This window comes from Ambystoma mexicanum, chromosome 9 (genome assembly GCF_040938575.1).
Source record: "Ambystoma mexicanum isolate Mex_15411 chromosome 9, UKY_AmexF1_1, whole genome shotgun sequence".
NCBI lineage: Eukaryota > Metazoa > Chordata > Amphibia > Caudata > Ambystomatidae > Ambystoma > Ambystoma mexicanum.
Window position 1 is genome coordinate 1,354,190,084 of NC_090931.1, and position 23,432 is coordinate 1,354,213,515.

A 23,432-nucleotide genomic window follows, 5' to 3' on the forward strand; every position below is an offset into this window, starting at 1 on the left:
AAAGGACTTGCCAACAGTCTTCCAAACTTAAACTTGGTCTTGCAGTGATAAATCTCCCCAGGTGATTAGTTTGTTCAGAGCAGAGCGCAGGACATGACAAGATGAGGTGTTTGAGTGTATCCTTTATATTGCACAGTCTACACAGTTTTATATGAGCATCATCTTTCACCCATACATTTGTTCGTTCTCTAGTATGAATTAGGATCAAACGAAATTTCATGTATAACTTCCTGCGACTTTGATCAGGACATTTTTCCAAGTAGATTTGAATTTTGTTTTTTCCTCTTTTTTGACTTGGAACATTTTTAATGATGCTATGTGTTCGACTTTGTCCACCCGTTAATGTCCAGTCTTGTCTCCAGAGCTTTTTCTTAACATAGTTAGGGTTGGTCTGTAGTGTATTCAAATCTGTGTCCAGTGCCTCCAACATTTCTTTAGATCAGTCGACCCACATGGACAAAACACAGTATCCCTTCATGTCTCCTGGTTGATGCAGAATTTGAAATTGAGGGCAAGGCAAATCCATTGTCATTTTCCAATACAGATCAAGCATAAACCAGCAAACTTTTGCGTTGATTGAAATCAGACTAAGTAAATATCTGATGCATGCCGTAGGGGGCCCCTTGGCAAGCTCAATACTCGCAATCAAAAAATGTTTTCAAGAGTGTTCCATAGCTCAAATGAACACCCCTTTGCACATTCTGTGCCGTGAATAAGAGCAGTAACAGCATTTTGCTTATAAAAGGCCAGCACTGGTAAGAGTGAAAATTTACCATATTTTTTATTCAGCCAAGCCGCCTGGATTGCCAATTTCTTACATTTTGTTTTGATATTATCTGCCCATGATGCATCATTTATATTCAAATAGAATAGTGTTCCCAGGTATTTAATCTGAGTCGTGATAGAAAGCGTTTTGTCACCCAAATGTCAACAAACGTTTTGTCGGTTTCGTGCGTCGATTCCTCTTTGTTCCTGTAGCACTATGATCTCTGATTTAGTTGTATTCACAACAAGCGCTTTATTTTTTACATACTCTTCAAGTGCATGTAGGATGCGTTGAAGTCCAATTGGTGTGGTGTCTACTAGAATGAGGTAATCTGCATACAACAGATGATCAATATGAAGTCCATTGATTTTTGGGGGAAATGATGCAACATCTTTAAGGCTCTGGCTAATATCTAACATGAATACATTGAAGATTATGGCAGCCAAAGGGCAAACTTGTTTAACCCTGCAAAAGGTTTGAATTGCAGATGAAAGCCTTCCATGCCGATCAAGCCTAATTCTTACGTTGGTATTTGTATGAAGCTCCTTGATGGCTAAGAAAAGACTCGGTAGACAGTTCCATTTGATCAATTTGTTCCATAATGTCTCGCGGTCAATACTATCAAAGGCATGCAATAGATCTATGGAGGAAATATAGATCTTGCCGCCAATTCACAGAGAATCCATTTTAACAAATTGACAATCTAAAGATTCAGACTACAGCGCACACCCTTTATGAATCCTGTTTGTCTGATATCTATATGTGTACTAGTCACCGTCCACCTTTGCAAGTTCTGTTGCAGAATAGTCACATATATCTTCCCCAAGACATTCAATAATGCTATCAGACGATAATGGCTTGCCTCAGCTCTATTGCACTTTTTGAATATGTGCACACAAATGGCACTCTTCCACGAAGTTGGAGTTGTGGCGGTAGAGGCGACTATTGTAAAGAGTTGGTGACAAAATTCTGCCCATTCATCGGGATTTCTCTTCAAAGTGAAATTGGTCAAGCTATCCGGCCCCGGGGCTCTTGAGACGCTCAATTTTTTGATTATTTCTAAATTCTCAGCTTTTTCAAATTTCAAATCCCACTAATTCTGATCTTGAAAAAAGAGTTGGATAGTTTCACCTTTCTTACTGTATAGTTGTGTATAATGACGTATCCAAACATTTTCAGATACCATGTTGTCTTGCAATGCCTCTTGGGGACCACTAAGATTGTTGATGATACTCCAAAAGTCTTGAGAGTTCCTGTCTGCCAATTTTTACATCATACTCTCCTCGTCTTGTTGAAGAATTTGCGCTTCATGTGTTTTCAGCCAATTTTTATATGACTGTTGTATTTTAATTTTTTTCAGGATGAATTCAGTGGTAGGTTCTCTGCAGCACTCTCGAACCTCCATGCTAATTCTACGTTTACGTTTTAGTACATCTAAATCAAAAGTGTGAGTCCATTTAAACGTTGGATACTACAGTCCATGATTGTTTTCCTTAAACTGTTTTAGCAGATGCTGGTATTCAATTTGAGTGAGTTCCATCAAAAAGGCCTGATTGAAGGCCTTTAGCTCCTTGTCCTCAAGTCTTAGACGGATCCGATTGGATTGCACATATATATTCTGGTTCCAAAGAGGGCAGTATTTAGTCATCACACTGATATCGAGTTTTAATACATTGTGATCACTCTCTTTTTTGTGAATCACATGAAGCATCAGGACGCGACCATGTTAGGACTCTGAAGCATAGAAATAGTCTAGGTTAGATTTCAGATTCAGTCTTTTCCATGTTATTTTCACAGGGACATCTCCATTAGTACATCCATTCAACATGGACATGTTCCTGGAAGACATTTCAGCTATCCACGATGATATATTGTTTTGGTTATGTGGTTTATTGTTTAAAGGCTTCATTTGAGTCTTCAGGTAATCGATATTTAAGTCGCCACAAAACAAAATATTGGATAGTGATTTATTGATAATGGTGTCAATAAGCATCGAGACGTGATCAGTGAAGTCTGTTGTACCAAATGCTTTTGGACGCCAATAGACAATTAATGATATTATTCAAATCTTGTAATCCTTTCACTGAGTCTTCGATTTTGACTGTTGTCAGTTGAATATAAGATGATATGTTTCTTGACTATGTTATCTTGTACCCAGAACTTTTTCTTAACAGAGTCAGTAGTCCTGCCATTGGTCTACCCATTTTCTTTTGGATTGCTGGATTTATGGCTACTTCGAATTCATCACAGACAGGACACTGTGATAGCCAGGTCTCTTGCAGGCACACAATATCTAGGCCAATGAGCCAAGAGTGTTGAAATAAATGTGAAAAGCCTTGAGAGTTCCATGACGCTATAAGAAGAGAACTTTTGGTTTTAGAATTTTGGTGTTAACTTTGAGAACGAGTGACCAGAGACTTTGCCAACCAGTTCCATTCATTAGAGATTCTGCGCTGCCTTGCACATTAAGAGTCCTTAATGGCAGTCCCATCATAAGCAAACGTAATCTGGATTTGTTCTCCATTTAAGGGTAAGCTAAATGGCTTCTGGTGTTGCGTTTCAACCTTGTTGATTTTATTACCTGATCCAAGGCCAATGTCAGATCTTCTCACCAGAAGTGAACACCCTATCATCATAACTAAGTTGTGAAAGATATTGACTTGGATCGACCCTCAACACTGCTTGGTTACATCGAATTAGGTTAGTCACCTCTTGCTCATTTTTATCTTCACAGATGTCAAAACCCATCGGACCGGGGCAGCTTCCAGTATGATATTTCAAACAATCCCTGAGTCAATATGTAATTTCACGCCATCATTGTGAGGTTCTTTTTGAAATTCGACAGTTCTTATATCTTCTGTTACAATAGTAAGGAGAGTCGGAACATAATGGAATAGGCACAGTATATTATTTTGGTTTAATGTTAGGCCGTCATTGGTACAATGTGTTCTAGAATGAGGCGATATTAAGAAACTGGCTTCTTAAGAGCCGGTAGCTTTGTTTTTCTCTCAGAGTTGTGCATGGGCCTCATGGTTGGCTCATTAGTTAGAAGTTTTGAAAGAAAGTCCAACGTATTGCTTGCCTCAGGAACATTAAGAATAGTAGGATCATTTAGTGTTGAATCACAAGATAACTTATTAACATTTGTATCAGTTAAATCAGGTAGTTTCCGAAGACCTGACATTTTTCCATCTTTCCCCCAAGGTAGAGAACTTAAGGCTTTCAGTCTTCACTTTTACATCATCCTTATTATCATTCAGGCACTCAATGATAAGATCTTGTTGATTGCTTAGAATTGAACACAGCAGAGTTAGAGGGATCTCCCAAAACCACAGCTGCAGTAATCAAGTCGCCTTTGTCCTCAACTGTTGGTAGAGTTCAGGTTCTTCATCATGATCGTAAGTTGAGAGGTCCAGAAGATTAACTGAAGCTTCTGGAGAGCCAATAGAAATAACTTTAGATACCTCACATGAGGCAACCTTAGTCTGCACGTCGATTCTTTCAGATTTATCCTGGCTCGCTGTGGCAGTGTTTAAAATTAAGCTTACTGATTTTAAGTTCCACAAAAACCTTCGCAAGCCATTTGTGTTATGTGTCTTCTTTTTAGTTACATTTTTGGATTTTTTTTCTGTTGGCTTAGGTTAGCACTCAACTGTTTTGCGTTGTGTTTTTTTGTTTTGGTGTTAACTATCGAGAACAATTCATCCTGAGAGCCAGGTGCTTCGACAACAAACAAATCCAGTTCAGAAGTTGATGGTACCTGCACATCAAATTTTGCTCCATTTAGAGTTTGGTCACTACTTTTTAAGGCAGTAGAAAATTAGCACATTTCTTTAACCATTTCATAGCTGCCACATGCGGCACTTGACAGGTTAGTTTCCACACTAATCGCACCACAGGCTAATAGTTCTTCCGTGTTAGTCTTCTTGTTACACGTAGTTACATCTGGTTTAGGGAGAGTGACAAAAGTTGAATTTGGGAGCTCTTTACCTAAAGTTGTGCATCTGACACAGAATTGGCCGCAGACTTAGGTCTTTGATGTTGCAGAATCCCTAATGCCTGTTTTGCGACTTCTGTGAGTAGTTTTTGGTCTTCTGAGTTTTTTAAACTCTGTTCGGTTGTGATGTTAGTACACTGTTCAATTTTGTTAGATAAGTCTCCCAGTGATTGTTTAATAATAGAACTTACATGTTCTAGGGAGCCTAATTTGGAATTCATAAGAGCAGCCAACATTGACAAATCTTTTTCACACTGTCCTTGTATTTGTATTTTTATTTATAACGCGCAAACCAACAGGCCCGGAGGCATCAGGGCGCAATTTGTACAAGGTTACAGATATGCAGGTATAACAGAGAATCATTAGACATTTACACATGGGATCAGATATGCAGGTATAACAAAGAATCATTATATACATTTACAAGGGGATCTTATATACATATGTACAGTAGTTTCAGTGCCGATAGGTGATAGTAGCGGTCGGCAAGTCAGGGTAGGTCAGGAAGAAGCACGAAGCCGGCCTTAAAGCTGGTTGAAAAGCCAAGATCTAGTATTGGCTTTGAAGGTATTGAAAGAGTCTTCCGCTCTAATTGTAACAGGGAGGGAGTTCCATAACTTGGAAGCTAAGACGGGGAAACTTGAGCCCCCTGCTTTTTGCAATTTAAATCTGGGGATCGCTAGACAGTGGGAGTGGGCTGTTCTTAGAGGTCGGGAGGTAGAATGGCGCGACAGTCGACTACCAAGGTAGATCGGGGCTTTGTTGGCTAGGCATTTGTGCGTAAGGGCGAGTGTTTTGAGTGAAATTCTCTGTTTGACAGGTAGCCAATTTAACTTACTTCTAGTTTCTGTGATGTGGTGGTGTCGGGGAATGTTTAAAGCGGCACAAATGGCGTTGTTTTGTGTCGTTTGAAGTCTGTTCAGGTTCTCTTGGCTGGTGCCAAGATAAAGAGCACTGCAGTAATCAATTTTAGCCATAATAAGGGTTCTCGCTAGCGTAACGCTGTTAGACGTAGTGAGGAATGGTCTGCAAGCTGCGATAAGTTTGCATGTGTATGCGGACGCAGATCTGACAGCATTAGTTTGTCGGGTTAGTGAGAGTGTGGCATCAAGGTAGAAACCTAACGTTTTGGTATCTTTTGAGACACGAATGATATTACCATCTATGTTGAATGACTGATAGGACGGCTCTAGTCTGCTCAGGCGTTGTGCAGTGCCCAGGATCAGGAGCTCCGTCTTGTCATCATTCAAGCACAACTGATGTTGGGCCATCCAGGCTTGGATGACCAAGTAGACGTCGTTAAGGGCCTTGGTGTCACCTAGATAATCACCAGTGATGGGGATGAGTATCTGGGTGTCGTCCGCATAGTTAGTATAGGAGACACCCAGATAGTCAAGCACATCAAAGAGTGGTTTCGTGAAGATGTTATAGAGTGTAGGTGACACACAAGATCCCTGAGGAACGCCACAGTGAATCGGGGAAGGGTCCGCGGCTGCGGATGGGGCAAAGACTCTCATGGATCTGTTGCTCAGGAAAGATTTGATCCAAGCCGCAGCCGAGGAGGAGAAGTTGGCAGCGGAATGGAGGTGCTCGCACAGGATCTGATGGCTGACCAGATCGAATGCGGCTGAAAGGTCGAGAAGTAGTAGCATTGCTAGTTTGCCTTGATCCTTTAGAACCTCGATTTGAGTTTTAAGGTCTAATAATGCAGTCTCTGTCCTGTGTCTGGGGCGGAAACCAGATTGTCGTAGACCTAGCAAGTTATTAGTTTCCAAGTAATTTTGGATCTGAAGGTATGCGGCACGGTCTAGGATCTTGAGCAGAAATGGTACAGTGATGATAGGTCGGAAGTTAGTGGGAATGTTAGGGTCTAGGGAAGGTTTTTTAAGCAGTGGGATAACCCAAGCGTCCTTCAGATTGTCCGGGACGATACCTGTTTGAAAGGAAGAGTTGATGAAGGCCGTGATGAATGGGGCCAACTCATGTGCTGAGTCCTTGATAGTAGGGGCTGGGCACGGGTCACCTTGGCAGTTGGTTGGCTTAATTCTAAGAATTATATTTTCTACCTCTGCAACGGTAAGCGGAGAGAATGCGAATGGTGTGATATTGACAGAGTCTGGCAAGGGGGCCTTAGTGAGGGAGAGAACGCGGTTGTCGCGCTTCAGGCTGTCCTGTTTATTTTTGATTTTGTCTTGTAGTGTGGAGATTTTATTTAGTAAGGCTGCTTGGATGTTGGCACACCATTTACTATCTTTCACGCATGTGTCAGGGGGGGCGACTGGAGTTTCAAGCTCTCTTAGGATTTTAAAGAGTTCCTTGGTGTTCGAGTCGGCTTGTATAATGCGGTTGTTGAAAGATTCCTTTTTTGCCGTGATGATGGCATCTTTGTAGGAGAGTGAGGCTAGAAGGAAACTGTCTTTATGCTCGTCTGAGGGGTGGCTTTTCCATCGATTTTCGGCACAGCATTTAGCTTTGCGGAGCAATCTTAACTGTGGTGTGAACCATGAATTAAGATAAGCTTGAGGTTTAGCCTTTCTAAGTTTGAGAGGTGCTATAGAATCAATGGCAGTTCGCATTGTTTGGTTGTAGGTGTGTGCTAGTGAGGTTGGATCAGAGTAAGAGTTGGTGGCTGTGTTAAGGGACGGGAGAAACAATGGGAGGAGTTTCTCCTTGGTTATATCTTTTTTGCTTCTAGTTGGGAGTGCTGGGGCTAATGGTGACGGGATTCGTGGTGTGGCTTCAATGTTGAAAGTTATAATGTGATGGTCGGACCATAGACAGGGGGTATTGTTAAGGACCTTGATATTGCAATTGGAGCCAGCTACCCAGTCAATTGTTCTACCTTTAATATGGGTAGGCTCTTGGATGTATAAGGCTGTCCTGCACTTGTTCATATAGTTTTAAGAACGGTGAGATGGTTATGAATATGGAGGACATCAAGATAGGTAGCAACTCTTGAATATTTTTTTTAATAAATTCTTCTTGGTCCAAGTCCTGAGTATTTCGACTTGTGATTGTACTGGAATAAGTATGTTGAATCTTTGGAAAATCTCTCTCCATAATGGAGGATTCCAAGGACTCATCGTTGGAGGAAAAGTCTGTTGATTGCTGTTGCACTTTGTTTGGATTAGAGGACACAGCACAAGTATTGCCGGCAACGTTTGGGTTATTTTTCCAAACTTTTTCAGAATGCGACAGCTGTTTGGAATTTCCACATTTCAACTGTGAACAATAAACCTCCGAAGATCCACTGTCCTCAATCCTTCTTCTTTTTAAAGCACCAACTAAACCTCTGCATTCGAGCTGAGGGTAAGTTCTGATTTTTGGAGTCATCACAGTAGAATCGTTTGCAAAATCCAATGGGCTTTCTGTTTTTTGTTTAGTGGTGGTTCGTGCACTGTTAAGTTCCTCTGGATCGTGTAAAAGCTTATTGACAATTTCAATTGAGTTGCACCTATCTGAAGGCCGATGTAATTCTTTTGTTTTTCTCAGCTACGTACCTATTGGAATTGAGTGTGTGAATACTTCAAATGCTAACGACAAAGTCTCAGGTAGACTGAATGATCAGTCGAACCGATGATAGCTGCACACTGATCTGTAGTAGCAAGATCTTCAGATTCGATAGGCGTTAGCACAGAAGGAGCCGCTTGGAAAAACAGAGGAGTATCGGGCTCAATGCCACCCAGTTGTTGAAGAAGAGAAGCCGCTATGGGTAGCCGCCGACATACCTCCGTTAGAGTTTCCATAACACTCCGAGCAAGAATGCCCAACCTCGGGGGCTCAAAATAGGACACCAAGTTCTCAACCTCGCCACCCCGCTGGTTTGCGCTGAAATTTGTGATGTTTTTGTCGTCACTGAAAGTAACAAGTGAGCAGTGTGATTTTGAAATCAAAATTTGAAGAAAACATTCACTCGTACCTTCCAGCACCGCTCCATCAGAGGAAGCAGAGTTATTTGTAAAGGGCGCAGTTGGACAAACTCTGCCCCCTCCCAGCCACAATGTTCAGGCAAATAGTTTCACAAGGAACAGTCTATGTTTCGACATGAGAGGGTCTACATAGACTTACATGGGAAGCCGCTCCCGACTGCTCATGTCCACTTGATTGCTCCTCCCTTATGGTTCCACAACGCATTTGCAAGCATGTTGTTGGGTAAGACATAATCCTTTCCTTGCGACGAACAGCTGAGGAAGTTGAGGGCAAGTCATTAGATGAGGCCATGACTGAGATTGAGATTTTGGACTGGCCTCCTCCATGGAGCTCCATGATCTCCAAGACTCACAAGACTCAACTAGACTATGCGTCCGCTCCGCTGAGGGTCTAGAGTCTTGAACAGTCAGCAGCAGTAGCTCCGCCTCGATTGTGTGGAGATGAAAAAAAACACTCAATGCTCTTCGCTCAGTAACGCTCACAAGACTCAGCTAGACTCCGCGTCCGCTCTGCAGAGAGTCTAGAGTCTTGAACAGTCAGCAGCAGTAGCTCTGCCTCGATTGTGTGCAGATGAAAAAAAACACTAAATGCTCCTCGCTCAATAACGCTCACAAAACTCGTCTAGACTCCGCGTCCGCTCCAAAGAATGGAAAGAAATCCATAGAGAGTCTAATAACACTATTCTGTCGTGTTTGTTACCTGCAGACTCTGATAAAAAAGTCCTGATTCCACCTAAACTGAGTAAGAACCAGAAACAAGATCTATATGACCTCATATTCGAGTTTAATGATGTGTTTAGAGAAGAACCAGGGAGAGTGAATGATATCTTCCATAAGATCCAAAGTCCTGAAGGCAAAGTTGTACATGTAAAATCCTACAGATTACCTGAATCCAGAAAAGATACTATCATCCAGGAAGTCAAGCAGATGCTTGAGGCAAACATCATTGAACCATCTACTAACACCTGGTATTCCCCCATTGCGTTGGTGGCCAACCCGGATGGGAGCTGGAGATTCTGTATTGATTTTAGGAAGGTCAATGCCATATCTGCTTTTGATGCATACCGAATGCCATGCATTGATGATCTGAATGACCGGCTGGCTAATGCAGTCTATCACTCTACCATAGAACTTACAAAGGGATATTGGCAGGTTCTGTTTTCCGGTCCTGACAAGGAAAAAAGTGCCATTGTCTCACCCATAGGTCTATTCAATTTTAAAGTCCTCCCTTTCAGGCTACATGGGGCTTCCACCACTTTTCAATGGTTATTGGATAATATCTTACAACCACATTCTGATTTTTGTGTGGCCTACATATACAATATTATAATACAAAGTAAAGCCTGGCAAGACCATGTCTATCACCTCTACACAGTCATGCAAATCTTAAGAAAGGCATGCTTTACAGCCAATTAACAAAAAAAAATGTAAACCGACTCAGTCTGCAGTCAAATATTTAGGCTCTTTCATGGGGAATGGCACTGTACAACCCCAACAGGAAAAGGTTAAAGCTGTCCTCTGAACCCCTACACCAAGAAAAAATAAATACCTTAGAGCCTTTTTAGGACTGATTGGCTATTACCGCTGGTTTATTCCTAATTTCTCAAGCAAAACCACAGGACTTAAAGACCATATTAAAAAGGCTGAACCGCAAAACATCAGGTGGAATGAAGAAGATCACAAATGTTATACCACAATGAAGGAAACCCTGTGTCACAGCCCCATTTTAAAGTAGTTGATTTCTCAACAGAGTTCATCCTGCAAACGGATGCCTCTTTAATGGGATTATGAGCTGTCATCTCTCAAAATCATGATAGTCTACATCAGTAGAACGTTATTTACCAGAGAGAATAATTAATCAGTTATCGAACTGCAAGTCCTTGCAATCAAGTGGGCCATACTCCATCTTAAAAATGCAATGCTTATGTACAAATTAAGCCTTGTTACTGATCACTCTCTTCTAGTCTGGATAAGCCATCAGACTCAAAAAGAAACAAAACCGAGAGTTATGCATTGATTCTTGGACCTTCAACCATACTGTTTCACTGTGGAATACAGGAAAGGGAGAGATCCAGGAAATGTTGACCTCATTTCCTGATTTCCCTATGAAACCTCAAGGTCCTAGGGGAAGGGTATATGAGGGACCTTAGTGCAACCTCACTTCTTTTCCCCCTGTATCCTCCTTTCGGGTGGCCAGGGAATGGCCATCTCTTTTGGATCCCGACCATGGGCATGGATATGTGAGGGAGGATCACCTGGGTGGAGGAGACATGGCGATTGGGGAGAGAATGTCCTTAGGAGATACATGGTATTCCCCATTACCCCTTTGTAATGATCTCTCAAGCCTTTGTAGGCTATTATCAACCCTTTCCATGTACTTCCTCCCAACTGTCACCAAGAAACACCAGCTTAACACGGACAAGGAAATGACCAACTAAGAATTCACAACCGCATTTTGTTAATACAAATACATAATAATCTCATGTTGGTAATACAAATTCATATCAGCATCAGCTGTGTACTGGTATGCGGAGTAAGTAAGGCACACGTGCAGGTTTTGGTCGCAGACAGACTTTTACTTTGGACTTCCTGACATAGTCTATCCTTAGTATATATAGGTAGCGAGATCCCACTTTAGTTTACCGAAATTTAGGTCTCATCCAACCCTACATCTCAAGTTAGCTAAACTTTGTGGACCAAACTTGAACCTGTTGTCTTTGTCTGCTTCAGTTTTATCCATCTTGTTAATGTGATTTTCTTATTTAATTGTTCTTCAACTTACGATCATGACCACCACATCCCAATTGATATTGCACATGTGTCAGCTCCTGTGAGTCAGCTCTGCTGTGGAAGGTGATGTGTATTTTACTCAGCCAGGTCTGCTCACCAAATGGCAGAACAGGAATCTGAATTGCCGGATCACCTCTTTGATGTTTTTGAGTGCCCCCTCCACCTTAGACAGCCACCCAAAAAGCAGCTGTCTCCTGCCCAGGTATCAAAGGTGCACACCCATTCAAAAGGAATAGCCTCACACCAGGGTGCTGCATCTCTAAAGGGCTTTGTACTTTGTGAGAAGGGAAGGGGTGCGGTTTTGATAGTCAGGAATGCTGTGGTCAATGGAAGGAGACTTCCACCATTTTGTTTCTCTGTCTCTCTCCCCCTTTCCTGTCCCCTCCACTTCCTTTGAAGCAGAGCACTTTAGGTGTGGCACCAGAAGGGCATAGTCCACACCGTTCAAGAGCCGGGTTTAGCCCACTAAAGAAGGCTAGCTTTAGTCCAATCAACTGGGGACTTTTGCCTTTGGAAGGGGCCTCCCACCCCTTCTGCAGATTTTCTCAGATCCTCTCAAGCCCTTTAAGGCCACAGATTCACTCTCAAGAACTCAAAGTACTTCCTTTGCGAAAGTTGTACTTTCCAAAGCCCACAGCCTTCCCATTCAAAGGCACATCAGGAGTAACTGCTGATGTGGAAAAGGACCTATCAGTGGAATCTCCTGAGCTGGGAGAGCAGACTGTGAACAAAACCATCCTGAGTGGGCCTCAGTGCAACCGGAGGGCCAAACTAGCTGAAGCTCGCCATTCTACCGCACCAAACCAGTTTCTCTGTGTTCACCACACCTTGAACAATTGGACAAAGTCACCAGTGCTGGTTATTGTGCTCCTCCACTACTTTGAACTTGCTTGCATTTTAAATGAGCTCAACACTGCTCGACACTGCATAGTGCCCTGGATCAAGCTCATCCCTGCTAGGCCGAAAGCAATTGCTTGATGCCGGGACCTGAATTGAATCACTGGAGAGTCACGTGCCGACTCTAAACAGGGTTTACAACCACAGCTTGACCCAGCTAGCCTTCGAATCACTGCTTCATTGACCTGCACATCGATGCACCCAAGATCACCACTTCGACAACCATCGCCCACTGACTTGTACCACTGGAGCATCAATCATGGATCCCTTGTGGCAGGTAAAGCCCGACTCAGCCTGGTCATCTGCAAAGCAGTCCGAGGACCGCCCTGACCTGCATCCTGTAGAGCCAACCTTTGACTGCACAGATGACCACCTTTGCCCCGCTCAACGCTCAGTTGTTGCTTAGGCCCACATGATTTAATGTGCCTGAACTGGGCTTTATCCACTTTATCTAGGATCAATACTGGGTCTTACTCTGCTCAGCCAGCTAGAACTGAATGCATGTACTGTTGACTACACCCTCTATTTACTTGGATCCTAGAGACTGGTTACATCATGTTCCATCTTGTTTTCATGCAAGATACATACTATTGTGGTTAGTGTTTAGCTACCACCCCTGGACCTATGCTCAGAGTTCTAACCAGTCTGCATTTTCTCTGTTCTTCCTTTTATGGCCATTCTTTGTAGCATTTGTTTCTGTTTCTTCCACCTGCAGATAGGGCGTTTGGACATTCCCTTTATTTTGGATTGTGATACTGTGTTTTTTGGGGCACTACTGGTTCACCTTCACACTCCTCTTAAGAACCTAGGCTTTCCTCAGCCCATATTATCACAAAAGGTGAATTAGTTATATCTCTTAATTGTCATTGTCTTAACTATTTCATTGCATAGTGTTTTGGTTTGTAGAAGTGTGAGAGCTAATTGGCCCATTTTACCCCTGCTCATCATTGTGCTCCTGCAGAGGATAATCCAATTCATTGCACTGGTGGCAGCAGTAGGATTTCAAACAGACTTTGTCTACTGTTAAGCCAGCTAGACTAAAAGTGTGCAGTTAATGTTAGGTTTTACTGCCAAGGTATTTTTACACCCATGGAACTCAACATGAGCACAGCGCACCTCTTGACAACAGGTTTCTCACTTGACCTCTGTCGCGATAGGGGTTTCCTTAATGGCAATAAGGTGAAAAAAGCTAAACTGCTAAAAAGTCTGTGAGCATTTGAAGAATCTAGTGGGATGGAGGGTTCTCAGGGGACCAACAGCAAGTTGGATTCCCTATCCCTGTTGCCCATGCACCTGAAGGGGCATGGAAAGTGCTGAGGAGAGCTACAGCAATAGTGCTTCTCAGCATCCCTGCAACCGGGTGGGCACAGTGTGTCAGAAGGGTTGTGAGTCTCCGGTAAACCACAATGATTGGGTAAATCCTTTTATTCACCCAGGCCTCGAGAAACCATTGTGGCACTTGGCACTGAGAGGCTCTACCTCCTAGAAGAAAGGAGGATAGCTCTGGAAGAACAGAAGCAAAGGGACTAAATGATGTTGAGCACGCTGGATCTCTGTTCCTAATCCACACTACTGGTGCCAGGATGTCTGGAGTATCTGAATGCCTGGGACCACCATGGCCTCTGATTGGTCCACGACTGGGATTCCTGCATGAGAGCAGATCTTCTATTGGACGTCCTCAATTTTGGCACCAAGATAATCTTAGATAAGAGAGGGGGCTCTGCAGCCATTTCAGGTCGATCATCTGAGTTCTCCCTGAACTACAGAAGGAGCCAAGTATCCTGCACTGGAGAAACGGACTTGTGGAACCACAGGAGACACTTTGGAAGGTTTGGCACCGTTCATCCTCTGCTGTCCCATCAGACCCCAGTTTTCTTTGTCAATCAAGAAATCAAGAAGGACTGCCAAGGCGCTTTGCCTCTTTGGACTAGTGGGAACAACTACTCTCGGAGCCCCCTGCTTACCCACTGAACCAGCCCCTTCAAACGTGTTCCTGGGCCATCCAGTGAACTGTCCTGCTCTACCACAGGTTATCCTGTAGAATCACCACTGTCTCTAGTTAAAACCCGAGACTTGGAACATTGCTTGCTTGTGGTCCCCTGCATTCTCCTGCCAAATTTTGCATATTTAACTCCTTTGGCTCTAGAATTAGGAGAGTGCACCATCTGTTATTTCTGCGTCACTACATGTTGACAACGGTCTATGTAGGTGTCTTTCTGACCTACTCTTGTGTGCCCTGAAACCTACTGGGCTGGAATTATTTTTGTATCTCCTTCGGAAGCTGAGAAAAGGCAACTGGCCCATCCCAGACAATAGTTCTATACCGCAGCCGCTGGGAGCCTGAGTGCCGTGAAACTGGAGGACTCAAACCTATTCATGATCTCGGCTAAACTGACAAAGTTTGGTCCAAACTGTGTTGAGGGTCTGTGAGTACTTGCGTCACTTACCAGTAGCCACCTGGAGCAACCGATCCCTTTTACACATGGATATCCCTTAAAGATATTCTCTTTTGACTGGGTTAGCCTGCGCTCCCAAGCTATTCTCACCTTGTGAAAACTGCTCTGCCGCCAAGGGCAGATCCTAACGAATAGCCAGAACCAATTCTTCATTGCCTCAAGCCCCTTCCTGACTTGCTACAGGTCACCCAAGACGACACGCTTTTTGCTCTGCCTGTGCGTTTTTACACACAACTGTACTGTTGAGCACACGGCTCCCCACTTTTTAGGGTTGGACTCGAAAGTTTGTCTATTTGTTTTGTTTGTTTTATTCACTTTTTAATGCGTGCCAGACCCAAAGGTAGCAGGGCGCAGTGGCAAGAAAATTCAAAACTTACAAGGTTACATTATAGCGTAACATACAGTAGAAAATACAATAAGGTCTCTAGAACACAAATAATTACAAAATATACAAAGTTCATGTAAGGTGAATCAGAGTTGCAGATGTATAGAGTAAAGAATTAGTGCGAGTAATTCCAGTAGGAGGTAGGTGACACAGGTCAACTAAGGTCAGTCGAGGTGAGGAGTTGAATGACATTTTTTCTGAAACGAAGGTAGGGCAAGTCCACTCTCAAGTCTTGTGGTAGTGAGTTCCAGGTTTTTGCAGCCTTTACCGGGAAGCTATTTCCTCCGATAGTAGTGAGTCTAAAGTTCAGTATTGTCAAACAATTAGAATTGACAGCTCTGGTCGGTCTGAGAGAGGTTCTCCTGTGGAATTTGTCAATCAGGTATCTAGGAGCGGAGTTATTAAGTTAGGCAATGACTCCGAACAATTGTCTAATGTTTCTTGTGTGTTAACCCACCCATCTCTTTACAGATTTACAGGTTGTGGTGCGTTTTCTGCATTTGTTGCATTAGGAAACATTTTGTATATATGTTATACAGTAGAGTATTTTGTGTGGTAATTGTTTTTATCTAATTGAAGTTTATTTGTGTCTATTGGTCTATTGGTCCGGCCGACAATAAATGTATATATATATATATATATATATATATATATATATATATATATATATATATATATATATATATATACACATTTCATATAAACTTGTCTAAGAGTCATTTGTGGTATGCTGCTGTGTTTGCTCATTTTGGTCTCCCAATCACTCTCACCCCTCCTGAGAGTTAGTCTTGACCGCCTGCCAAGCCCCCTAGGTCTGGCTTGTCCAGAAGGTACCTCTGTTTGACTAAACTGAGGGTGGCCTCCTAAACATCTGTCCACCAGGTCAGAGTTTAGAAATCTATTTTAACACCAGCCTTTTATTAAGGGGTATTGCTCCTTGCCCTTCCCTTGAGAGATGTCACATACAATAAACTGCTGAAGAAGATAACTTGGACCCCTGCCTGTCAGTCATTCTTCTAGAATTTGAAAGATGGTCTGTGCCTGGCCCCAGTTCTAAAGATCCTGGATTTTGGGCAAGAGTTTACCATACAGACCGAGGGTTGTGAATTTGGCATCTGTGAAGTCTGAGCACAATTGAACTCTGTAGGTGTCTTGTGCCAACCTAAGTAGGCGCTTGACCAACTGAGAGTGCAACTGGACCACCATTGAGAAGGAGGCATGTGTGGTAGTTTTTGCAGTACACATGTTGAAACCCTACATTTCTGGGTCTGACTTCCCTGTCCAAACCAACCACAGACCTCAGAGGTGGTTTATGGCCATGCAGGGAGAGAATCCCAAGTTACCGAAGTTGGCCATATCCCTACAGGGATTAGACATATCATCAAACACAAACATGGGCTGCAGTACTCCAATGCAGATGTCCTCAGTCTGTGCTTTCACAAGGAAGATGAGCCATACCCTTATAAGGGTGAGTCTCAACCTTTTTGGCTGGGGGGCATGTGAGGAATTGACATCTGCCACAGGTGCAAAGCCCTGGCTTTTAAAAAATGTGTATTCAATAAAAATGATGTAGGTAAATGCATCTCAGAAAGTGCAATCTTCTGATCATATTCCCCTTTCATAAGCTCCATGCCAAAAGCATATCATGTGTCTGTGTCCTCCTGTATCAGTATCCTGATCTGCAGTGCATGCTCTACCCATGGCACAGAGCAGGATCAGAGTTCGCAGATGCCCATTCAATAGCAGCAGTGACAGACAAGACTCTGTTGTGCAGGGGCTGGATTTAAGATATGCCCCGTAACAAAACTATGATGATCATAAGTAACATAATAATAATAATCTCTTAAATAAAGCTATACCTGAGTTTAGGTAGAGTGCATGGCACCACGTATGATAATGACCATCACATCCCAATTGAGAACACACATATGTCAGCTACTATGAGTCTGCTCTGCTGTGGAAGATGATGTGTATTCTTGTCAGCCAGGTGTAGCCCGTGAAATGACAGGACAGGAACCTGGAGGGCTGGACCTCCACTTTGATATCTTTGTGACGGCAGGAAACACCTTCTGCCTGAGACAGCCAACCAGCAGGCAGCTGTCCTGGGCCTGGGCATCAAAGGAGCACACCCATTTTAAATAAGTAGCCTCACACTAGGTCGCTGAATCTCTAAAGGCCTTTGGTTTTAGTGAGGAGGGATTATGATAGGCAGGAGTTACTGGTCAATGGATGGAGACTTCAACCATTTTCTCTCTGTATATCTGTCTCTCTCCCTCTCTCCCTTTCCAGTCTCCTCCACTACCTATGGATAACGCCAGGTGGATGTGACATGAGAAGGGCACTGTCTACTCCTTTCAAGAGTAGAGGTTGGATAACTATGGCAGGCTAGCTTTAGCGCAATCACCTGGAATATTGACCTTTAAAAGAAGGGGTCTCCCATCCCGTCTGTAGATTATCTCAGATCCTCCTTGATCCTTGAAGACTGCAGATTAACACTGAAAAACTCTGTGGACTTCCTTTGGGAAAGTAGTTTTACCAGCGCACTCAGCCTGAGGGTAAGAATGAATCATCCAAGACAGAAGGAAGATCTGTCCCTACCCCTTTCCCAGGGCACAAACAGAGTGACCTCTGCTGTGGCCAGGACCTTCCACTCTGCACCAGAATCTCCTGAGTTGGGAGAGCAGACTCTGAACAGAAACATCCTGTCCTCGAGTCCTCCTCAGTGGGCCTCACAGCTCCCCATTCAACCACACTAAACTGGTCACTCCATGTCATCACACCTGGAAAAAGCGGGAAGTCACTGGCGCTGGTTATTGTATTTCTCCATCACTTCAAACATGCTTGTAATTTTAATTGGTTATTTATAACGTAGACAGAGGTTTCTAAGCACGGACCCAGGGATTGAACCTGAGCTACTCTGCATCCTCTTGCTTCCAAGACAAGCATGTTATCCGTGGGCTATGCTTCCGTACATTAAACCAGCTAAAGCTCATCACCACTAGGCCTGAAGTGACTGCTCGATGCAGGGACCCACACCGAATCAAAGGGAGAGTCACACGCTGACTCTAACCAGAGGTACAAATCACAGCCTGACCCAGCTAGCTCTTGAATCACTGCCTCATAGGTCTGCACATTGACACACCCAAGATCATTGCTTCGACAATCATCTCCTGTTGACTTGAAGACCCTTCCCTGCAGCTAAAGCCAATTGCGAAGTGATCCAGGTGTCCCCCCCAAACCAGATATGCTTCCTTGATAGCAGGAATTTGACTGTATAGGGCTACTGCCTTCGCCCCTACTTGACACCTCCCTGACACCTGCTTAATGCTTGGTTCAAATGATCCAACGTGCCCGCACAGAGTTGGATCTGTGCATATCTATGTTCAATATCAGGTCTGACTCTGTCAACCCAAAAAGGACTGAATCCAGGTACTGTTAACTCTGAAAATGCTCCCTCGGTCCACTTGGACCCTAGAGACTGATTAGGTCACAATCACTCCTGTTTTCATCCAAGATATATCTTTTTTGTGGCTAGCAATTTACCTCCCACCCCTGGAGCTATGCTGAGAGTACCACTTTCTCCAGTCTCTTGATTCTTCTCTGTTCCTTCTTTGGGGTGGGTTTTTGTGCAGTATTTAAAATGTGTTCTATGTGTTATGTTATGTTACGTTATGTTATGTCATGTTATGTTATGTTACTGGAATGGCGGAGAGAGACGGAGAGAAGGGAAAGAACAGCAAAGTCAGAAATACTAAAACAGGTAGGTTTTTAGTGCATTCCTAAAGAGCAAATGGCTTGAGCAATTTTTCAAAGTGGGTGGAAAACCATTCCATAACCGAGCTGAAAAAAACCAAGAAAGCATGACCTCCAATGCGGGAGCGACGGAATGAAGGAACAGCAAGTAAACCCACGGGGGCATATCGTAATAACCATGTAGGCAAGTATCGGGTAAACTTGCTGCAGAGATATTCGGCCCCTTGTTCGTGCAGAGCACGGTGTACCAAGAAAACAAACTTATGGACAATGCCCTGACTAACTGGCAGCCTGTTTAAAGACTGCAGCACCGGTGAAATGTGGGCCCCATACGGGAAACCAATAGCCACCCTAGCAGCCATATTATATGGGTGCTGAAGCCGCTGAACTAGAGCTTTAGGTTGAGCCATTTAAAGTGAGTTGCAGTAGTCTGAACAACTAAGTACCAGGGCTGCAACGACAGTGGGATGTAAATGTGCAGGAATTAGTGGAAGCACCATCTTTAATATTTAAAGGTGAAAATGGTCTGCCCAACACACTGCATCAACTTGTGCCTCCATGGAAAGTGAGGCGGAGACAACCACATCCAAATTCATCACCTTGGCTGCCGGGACAGGAAGAGGATCAAGAGAAGTGGTCCAAAAGGAGGACACCCAACGTGAGGGATCAGATGGGAGAACCCATCACCAACACCTCTATCTTGTCTACATTCAACTTCAGCCAATTGCAGTTCATCCATGCCCCCACGGCAGTCAGGCATATGAATAGCACCTGATGCCGAAGGAGCAGATCAGACACACAAGAGGCCAGATTTAAATGTTGAAGAGAATGGTAGACAAGGTGGAGCCCTGAGGAACACTGCAGCAAAGAACAGAAGCACCAGAGAGAGTGAAAGAGTTTGGGATCTATCGGATAGGAAAGAAGTGAACCAGGTAAACACCTGACCCGAGATTCCAACTTAGGCCAGGCGGGCGATCAGGATGGGGTGGTCGACGGTGTCAAACACAGCCAAAAGATCTAATAAAATCAAAGCACCAACCCCTCATGCATCCACCTGCCTGACATGTCATCCTGAACTTAAACTAGGACGCTCTCTGTACCCCAACCTGGTCTAAAGCCATAAAAGATGAAAGTAAAGGAGAAACCAATGATTCAAGAAGTTTCATAAGAAATGACAGAAGTGAGATCGGGAGATAGAAGGCTGCAGGGGATCAAGCGAGGGCTTCTTAAGAAGGGGAATCACAGTAGCATCCTTAAGCTCAGGTGGAATACTGCTAGTCTGGCAGGGAGCATTGACTGCCCCGTAATCTTGCATAGCAGCTCAGAGGAGATGCCTTTCATCAAAGTCAGGGGAATAACACCAGAGGGAGACCCTGACTTAATACGCTGAAATTAGACCATTTTAAGGCTTTTGCTTATTCCCATAACCTCAGCCCAAATCCTACTAAAACATGCACTATGGTATTTAATGCGAGGAAAATGCAAGGACACAGTTAAAACATTACCAATGGAAACTTGGGGGAGTTAATATTGTTCAAAGCACAGAGATAACGTACCTAGGATACCACATGAGTCTCCTCCATCACATTTTGGAATGAACAATTGCATTCAAAGGCCAGGCCTCTGCAATCACAGAAGAAAATCATATTTTCTTTAATAGTGCTGAGAGATTTCTTACTGCTAAAAGCAGAAGCTGTGCTTAGGTATACACTTGATCTGTGTTAAGCATATCTCAACAAACAACTTGACAGTATCCAAGGGTCTCTACTTAAGAATGCACTGTAATTCACACTTTCAATTCCTAACTGTGTAATCCGTTATGAGTTTGGACTAATATCATTATCATGTAGGGCGGAGGGGAGTCCCTTAGCAAACTATTCAAAATTCCTTTGCCCCCTATTAACTCATGGTATCAAAGACTACAAGCTACTATGCTAGCTAATGGCACAGGTTCATTCAAACAGTTTAACAAAGAATGGAAAGCATATCTGAGGATTTAATGGTCACCAATACAGATTTATGTATAAGACTTGGATATGTTAAATATAAAGTTTTTGAGAGAGACTGGATACGTACTTTGGAGCAACTTAATCATTACAGTATGTACCAAGAATATGCGAAGTGTACGCGGAAAAGGGTTCCGCATTGTACTTACATTAACATCTTTCCATTTATGCGTACAAGAACATACTACATGAGCTTTAAATTCAACCTATTTTATACCCGTGAGCGGTGTATGCATTGGGGAAAACATGCCTCTAGGGAACCAATTGGTTTCTGTCATTTTCGAATCTGCGATTGTACTCTGGAAACCTTGAAGCATTTAGTAGTAGAATGTCCAAATTTCATTGTTATGAGAACATGTCTATTAATTCAATTTGTTGTAATTCATTACAAGGATTCCCTGGAAATTTTGTGGATAAGGATGATGGCGGGAACACACAAACCTCTTGTCTTTGCTTTAGTCCAGTTTTTAAAAATGATAGAACAAGAATTAATGGAGTACAAGTGCTTGTAAACACGATATGCAAATTAATTTACTATGATGAACTGAACTGGCCCACTACTATAGAGGGACATTCATGGCTCTACTTAGCTATCTGTTGTTAGAGAATGTCGAACAAGGATTACCCGACAGGGTAAAATCCTAAGCATGTTAGAAATTACATGTGTTTTATCCTATAAATATGAGTGACTTCTGATATTGGTGCAACATGTACATGAACTGTCCTTTATGTGAACAGACAGAAAATGTATGCATGTTCACACACCAAACTCAAACAACCTTTGTATGTAATTCTTGCAAGATGTTGTTTTTATATGTAAAAATGAAACTTTTTTAAGACTGTTTTAAAACTGTAATAGTAAACGTTTATTTTAAACACAAACAATACAAATAAAATAAAAAAAAATAGCAGTAAGTAAATCGGCTTCAGAAAAAAACAGGAAAGGATTACCAGCCAGCTGGAACTGTCAAGCTCACAGGAGCTGGAGTTTCCATCACCAGAGTGGACGTAGTCCTAGCCAGCAAAACATTGGCACGTATTGTCTCAATTTTTGTGATAAAGAATTGTACCAATAAATCACAAACATCTTGGGAAGGGATGACAGACCTACGTTTAGATGGTGTGATCGATTAAAGTATATATATTTTTATAGAACATTGATTGGACATTCCCATTATTTTGGCCTGCGATACTGTGTTGCCCGTGTCACAACTGGTTCACCTTCACACCCCTCTTAAGATTATAGCCTTCCCTCTGCCCATGTTACCACAAATGCAAAGGAGATATATTTCTTAACTGTCTCTTTTTTAATTCTATCATTGCGCTACATTTTGGTTTGTTGAAGTGTGAGGGCTGAGTGAGCTATTTCACCCCTACTCATCCTTGTGTTCCTGTGGAACAACATCCTATTTGTCACACACAGATCTATGCTTAACTAGAATCAGGCATGTTTTTCAGAATACATGTAAATATTTGAATGGTGAATGGGGGAATACTTCTTTTTTTCTGATGAGCCTATGCTACACAGTCTCTGTGAAGAGCCTGTATATCTGAAACACAGGTCTGAATGTTCCATATATATGTCTCCTAGCTGCCTCTTCTTCTCTAACTCCTGTCTCAATTTTGCCTTACAGAGGATAAGATATGGACTGTAGTTGATCATAATAACACCGGACTCGTTAGGGTTCAAGGATATGATGTGGCACGACCATACTCAATGTCCTTCAGCTACGGCACCAGCACGCAGCAGCTGACGGCCATGATAAACAGTGCAGAATACTGCGAGCAGGAGGTGGCCTACCACTGCAGAAGGTCCCGGCTGCTAAATAGCCCAAGTAAGTAGACACAATATAATATGTTATGTGAAACTATATTGATTTCTCCTCTTACTGCCAACTGAGGCTAGCATCAGAAGCGCGGGTTATGAATAGTTCTTCTCCCTCACCACAGTGGCTTCAGACTGTCATACACAATTATAAGCTGCATCAGTTTTCTGAAGCAGGCTCAGGAATAGATACAGCTCAGTTCTGATGCATTGCAAAATATTAAATGTCGGAAAATATGTATAGGGGTCCAATAGAGCTCACAATCCATAAGCTACCAGTAGTAGTCCAAGAAGGAGTGTGCACTAGGCAAGAAGTAACAATATTTATTACTGCTGGGCAAGCAAAAATCAAACAGCACAGTGGAACAGAACTGGTTGATGAGAGATGCCAAACTGTCTCACAGAGAACAATGCTTTTATACAGCTAATACAATGGGCCTCATTATAAGTATGTCGGTACGGCAACAAGCTACCAGCACCGTTGTTACCGGACCGGCATACTCTGAGTTCTACAAGCGGTTGCCTTTCCGCCAGGCACCCACTAGCAGACCTTGATGGATGCACCGGCACCATTCAAGAATGGTGCCCGTGCACCCATCCTCCCCATTTCCGGCACCCAGCAATGGCA

At 43.0% G+C, this 23,432-nt stretch overlaps 1 protein-coding gene across 2 annotated transcripts in view; it reads left to right on the forward strand.

The window, feature by feature from the left end:
• The window catches only part of LOC138489128 (contactin-associated protein-like 5), a 1,755,478-nt gene that overhangs the window by 1,209,358 nt on the left and 522,688 nt on the right, over positions 1-23,432 (forward strand). For both annotated transcript variants that reach the window (XM_069616764.1, XM_069616763.1), the window contains exon 13: positions 22,614-22,814. In XM_069616764.1, coding sequence (XP_069472865.1) covers positions 22,614-22,814 — 201 coding nt within the window. The remainder of the gene's footprint in view (positions 1-22,613; positions 22,815-23,432) is intronic.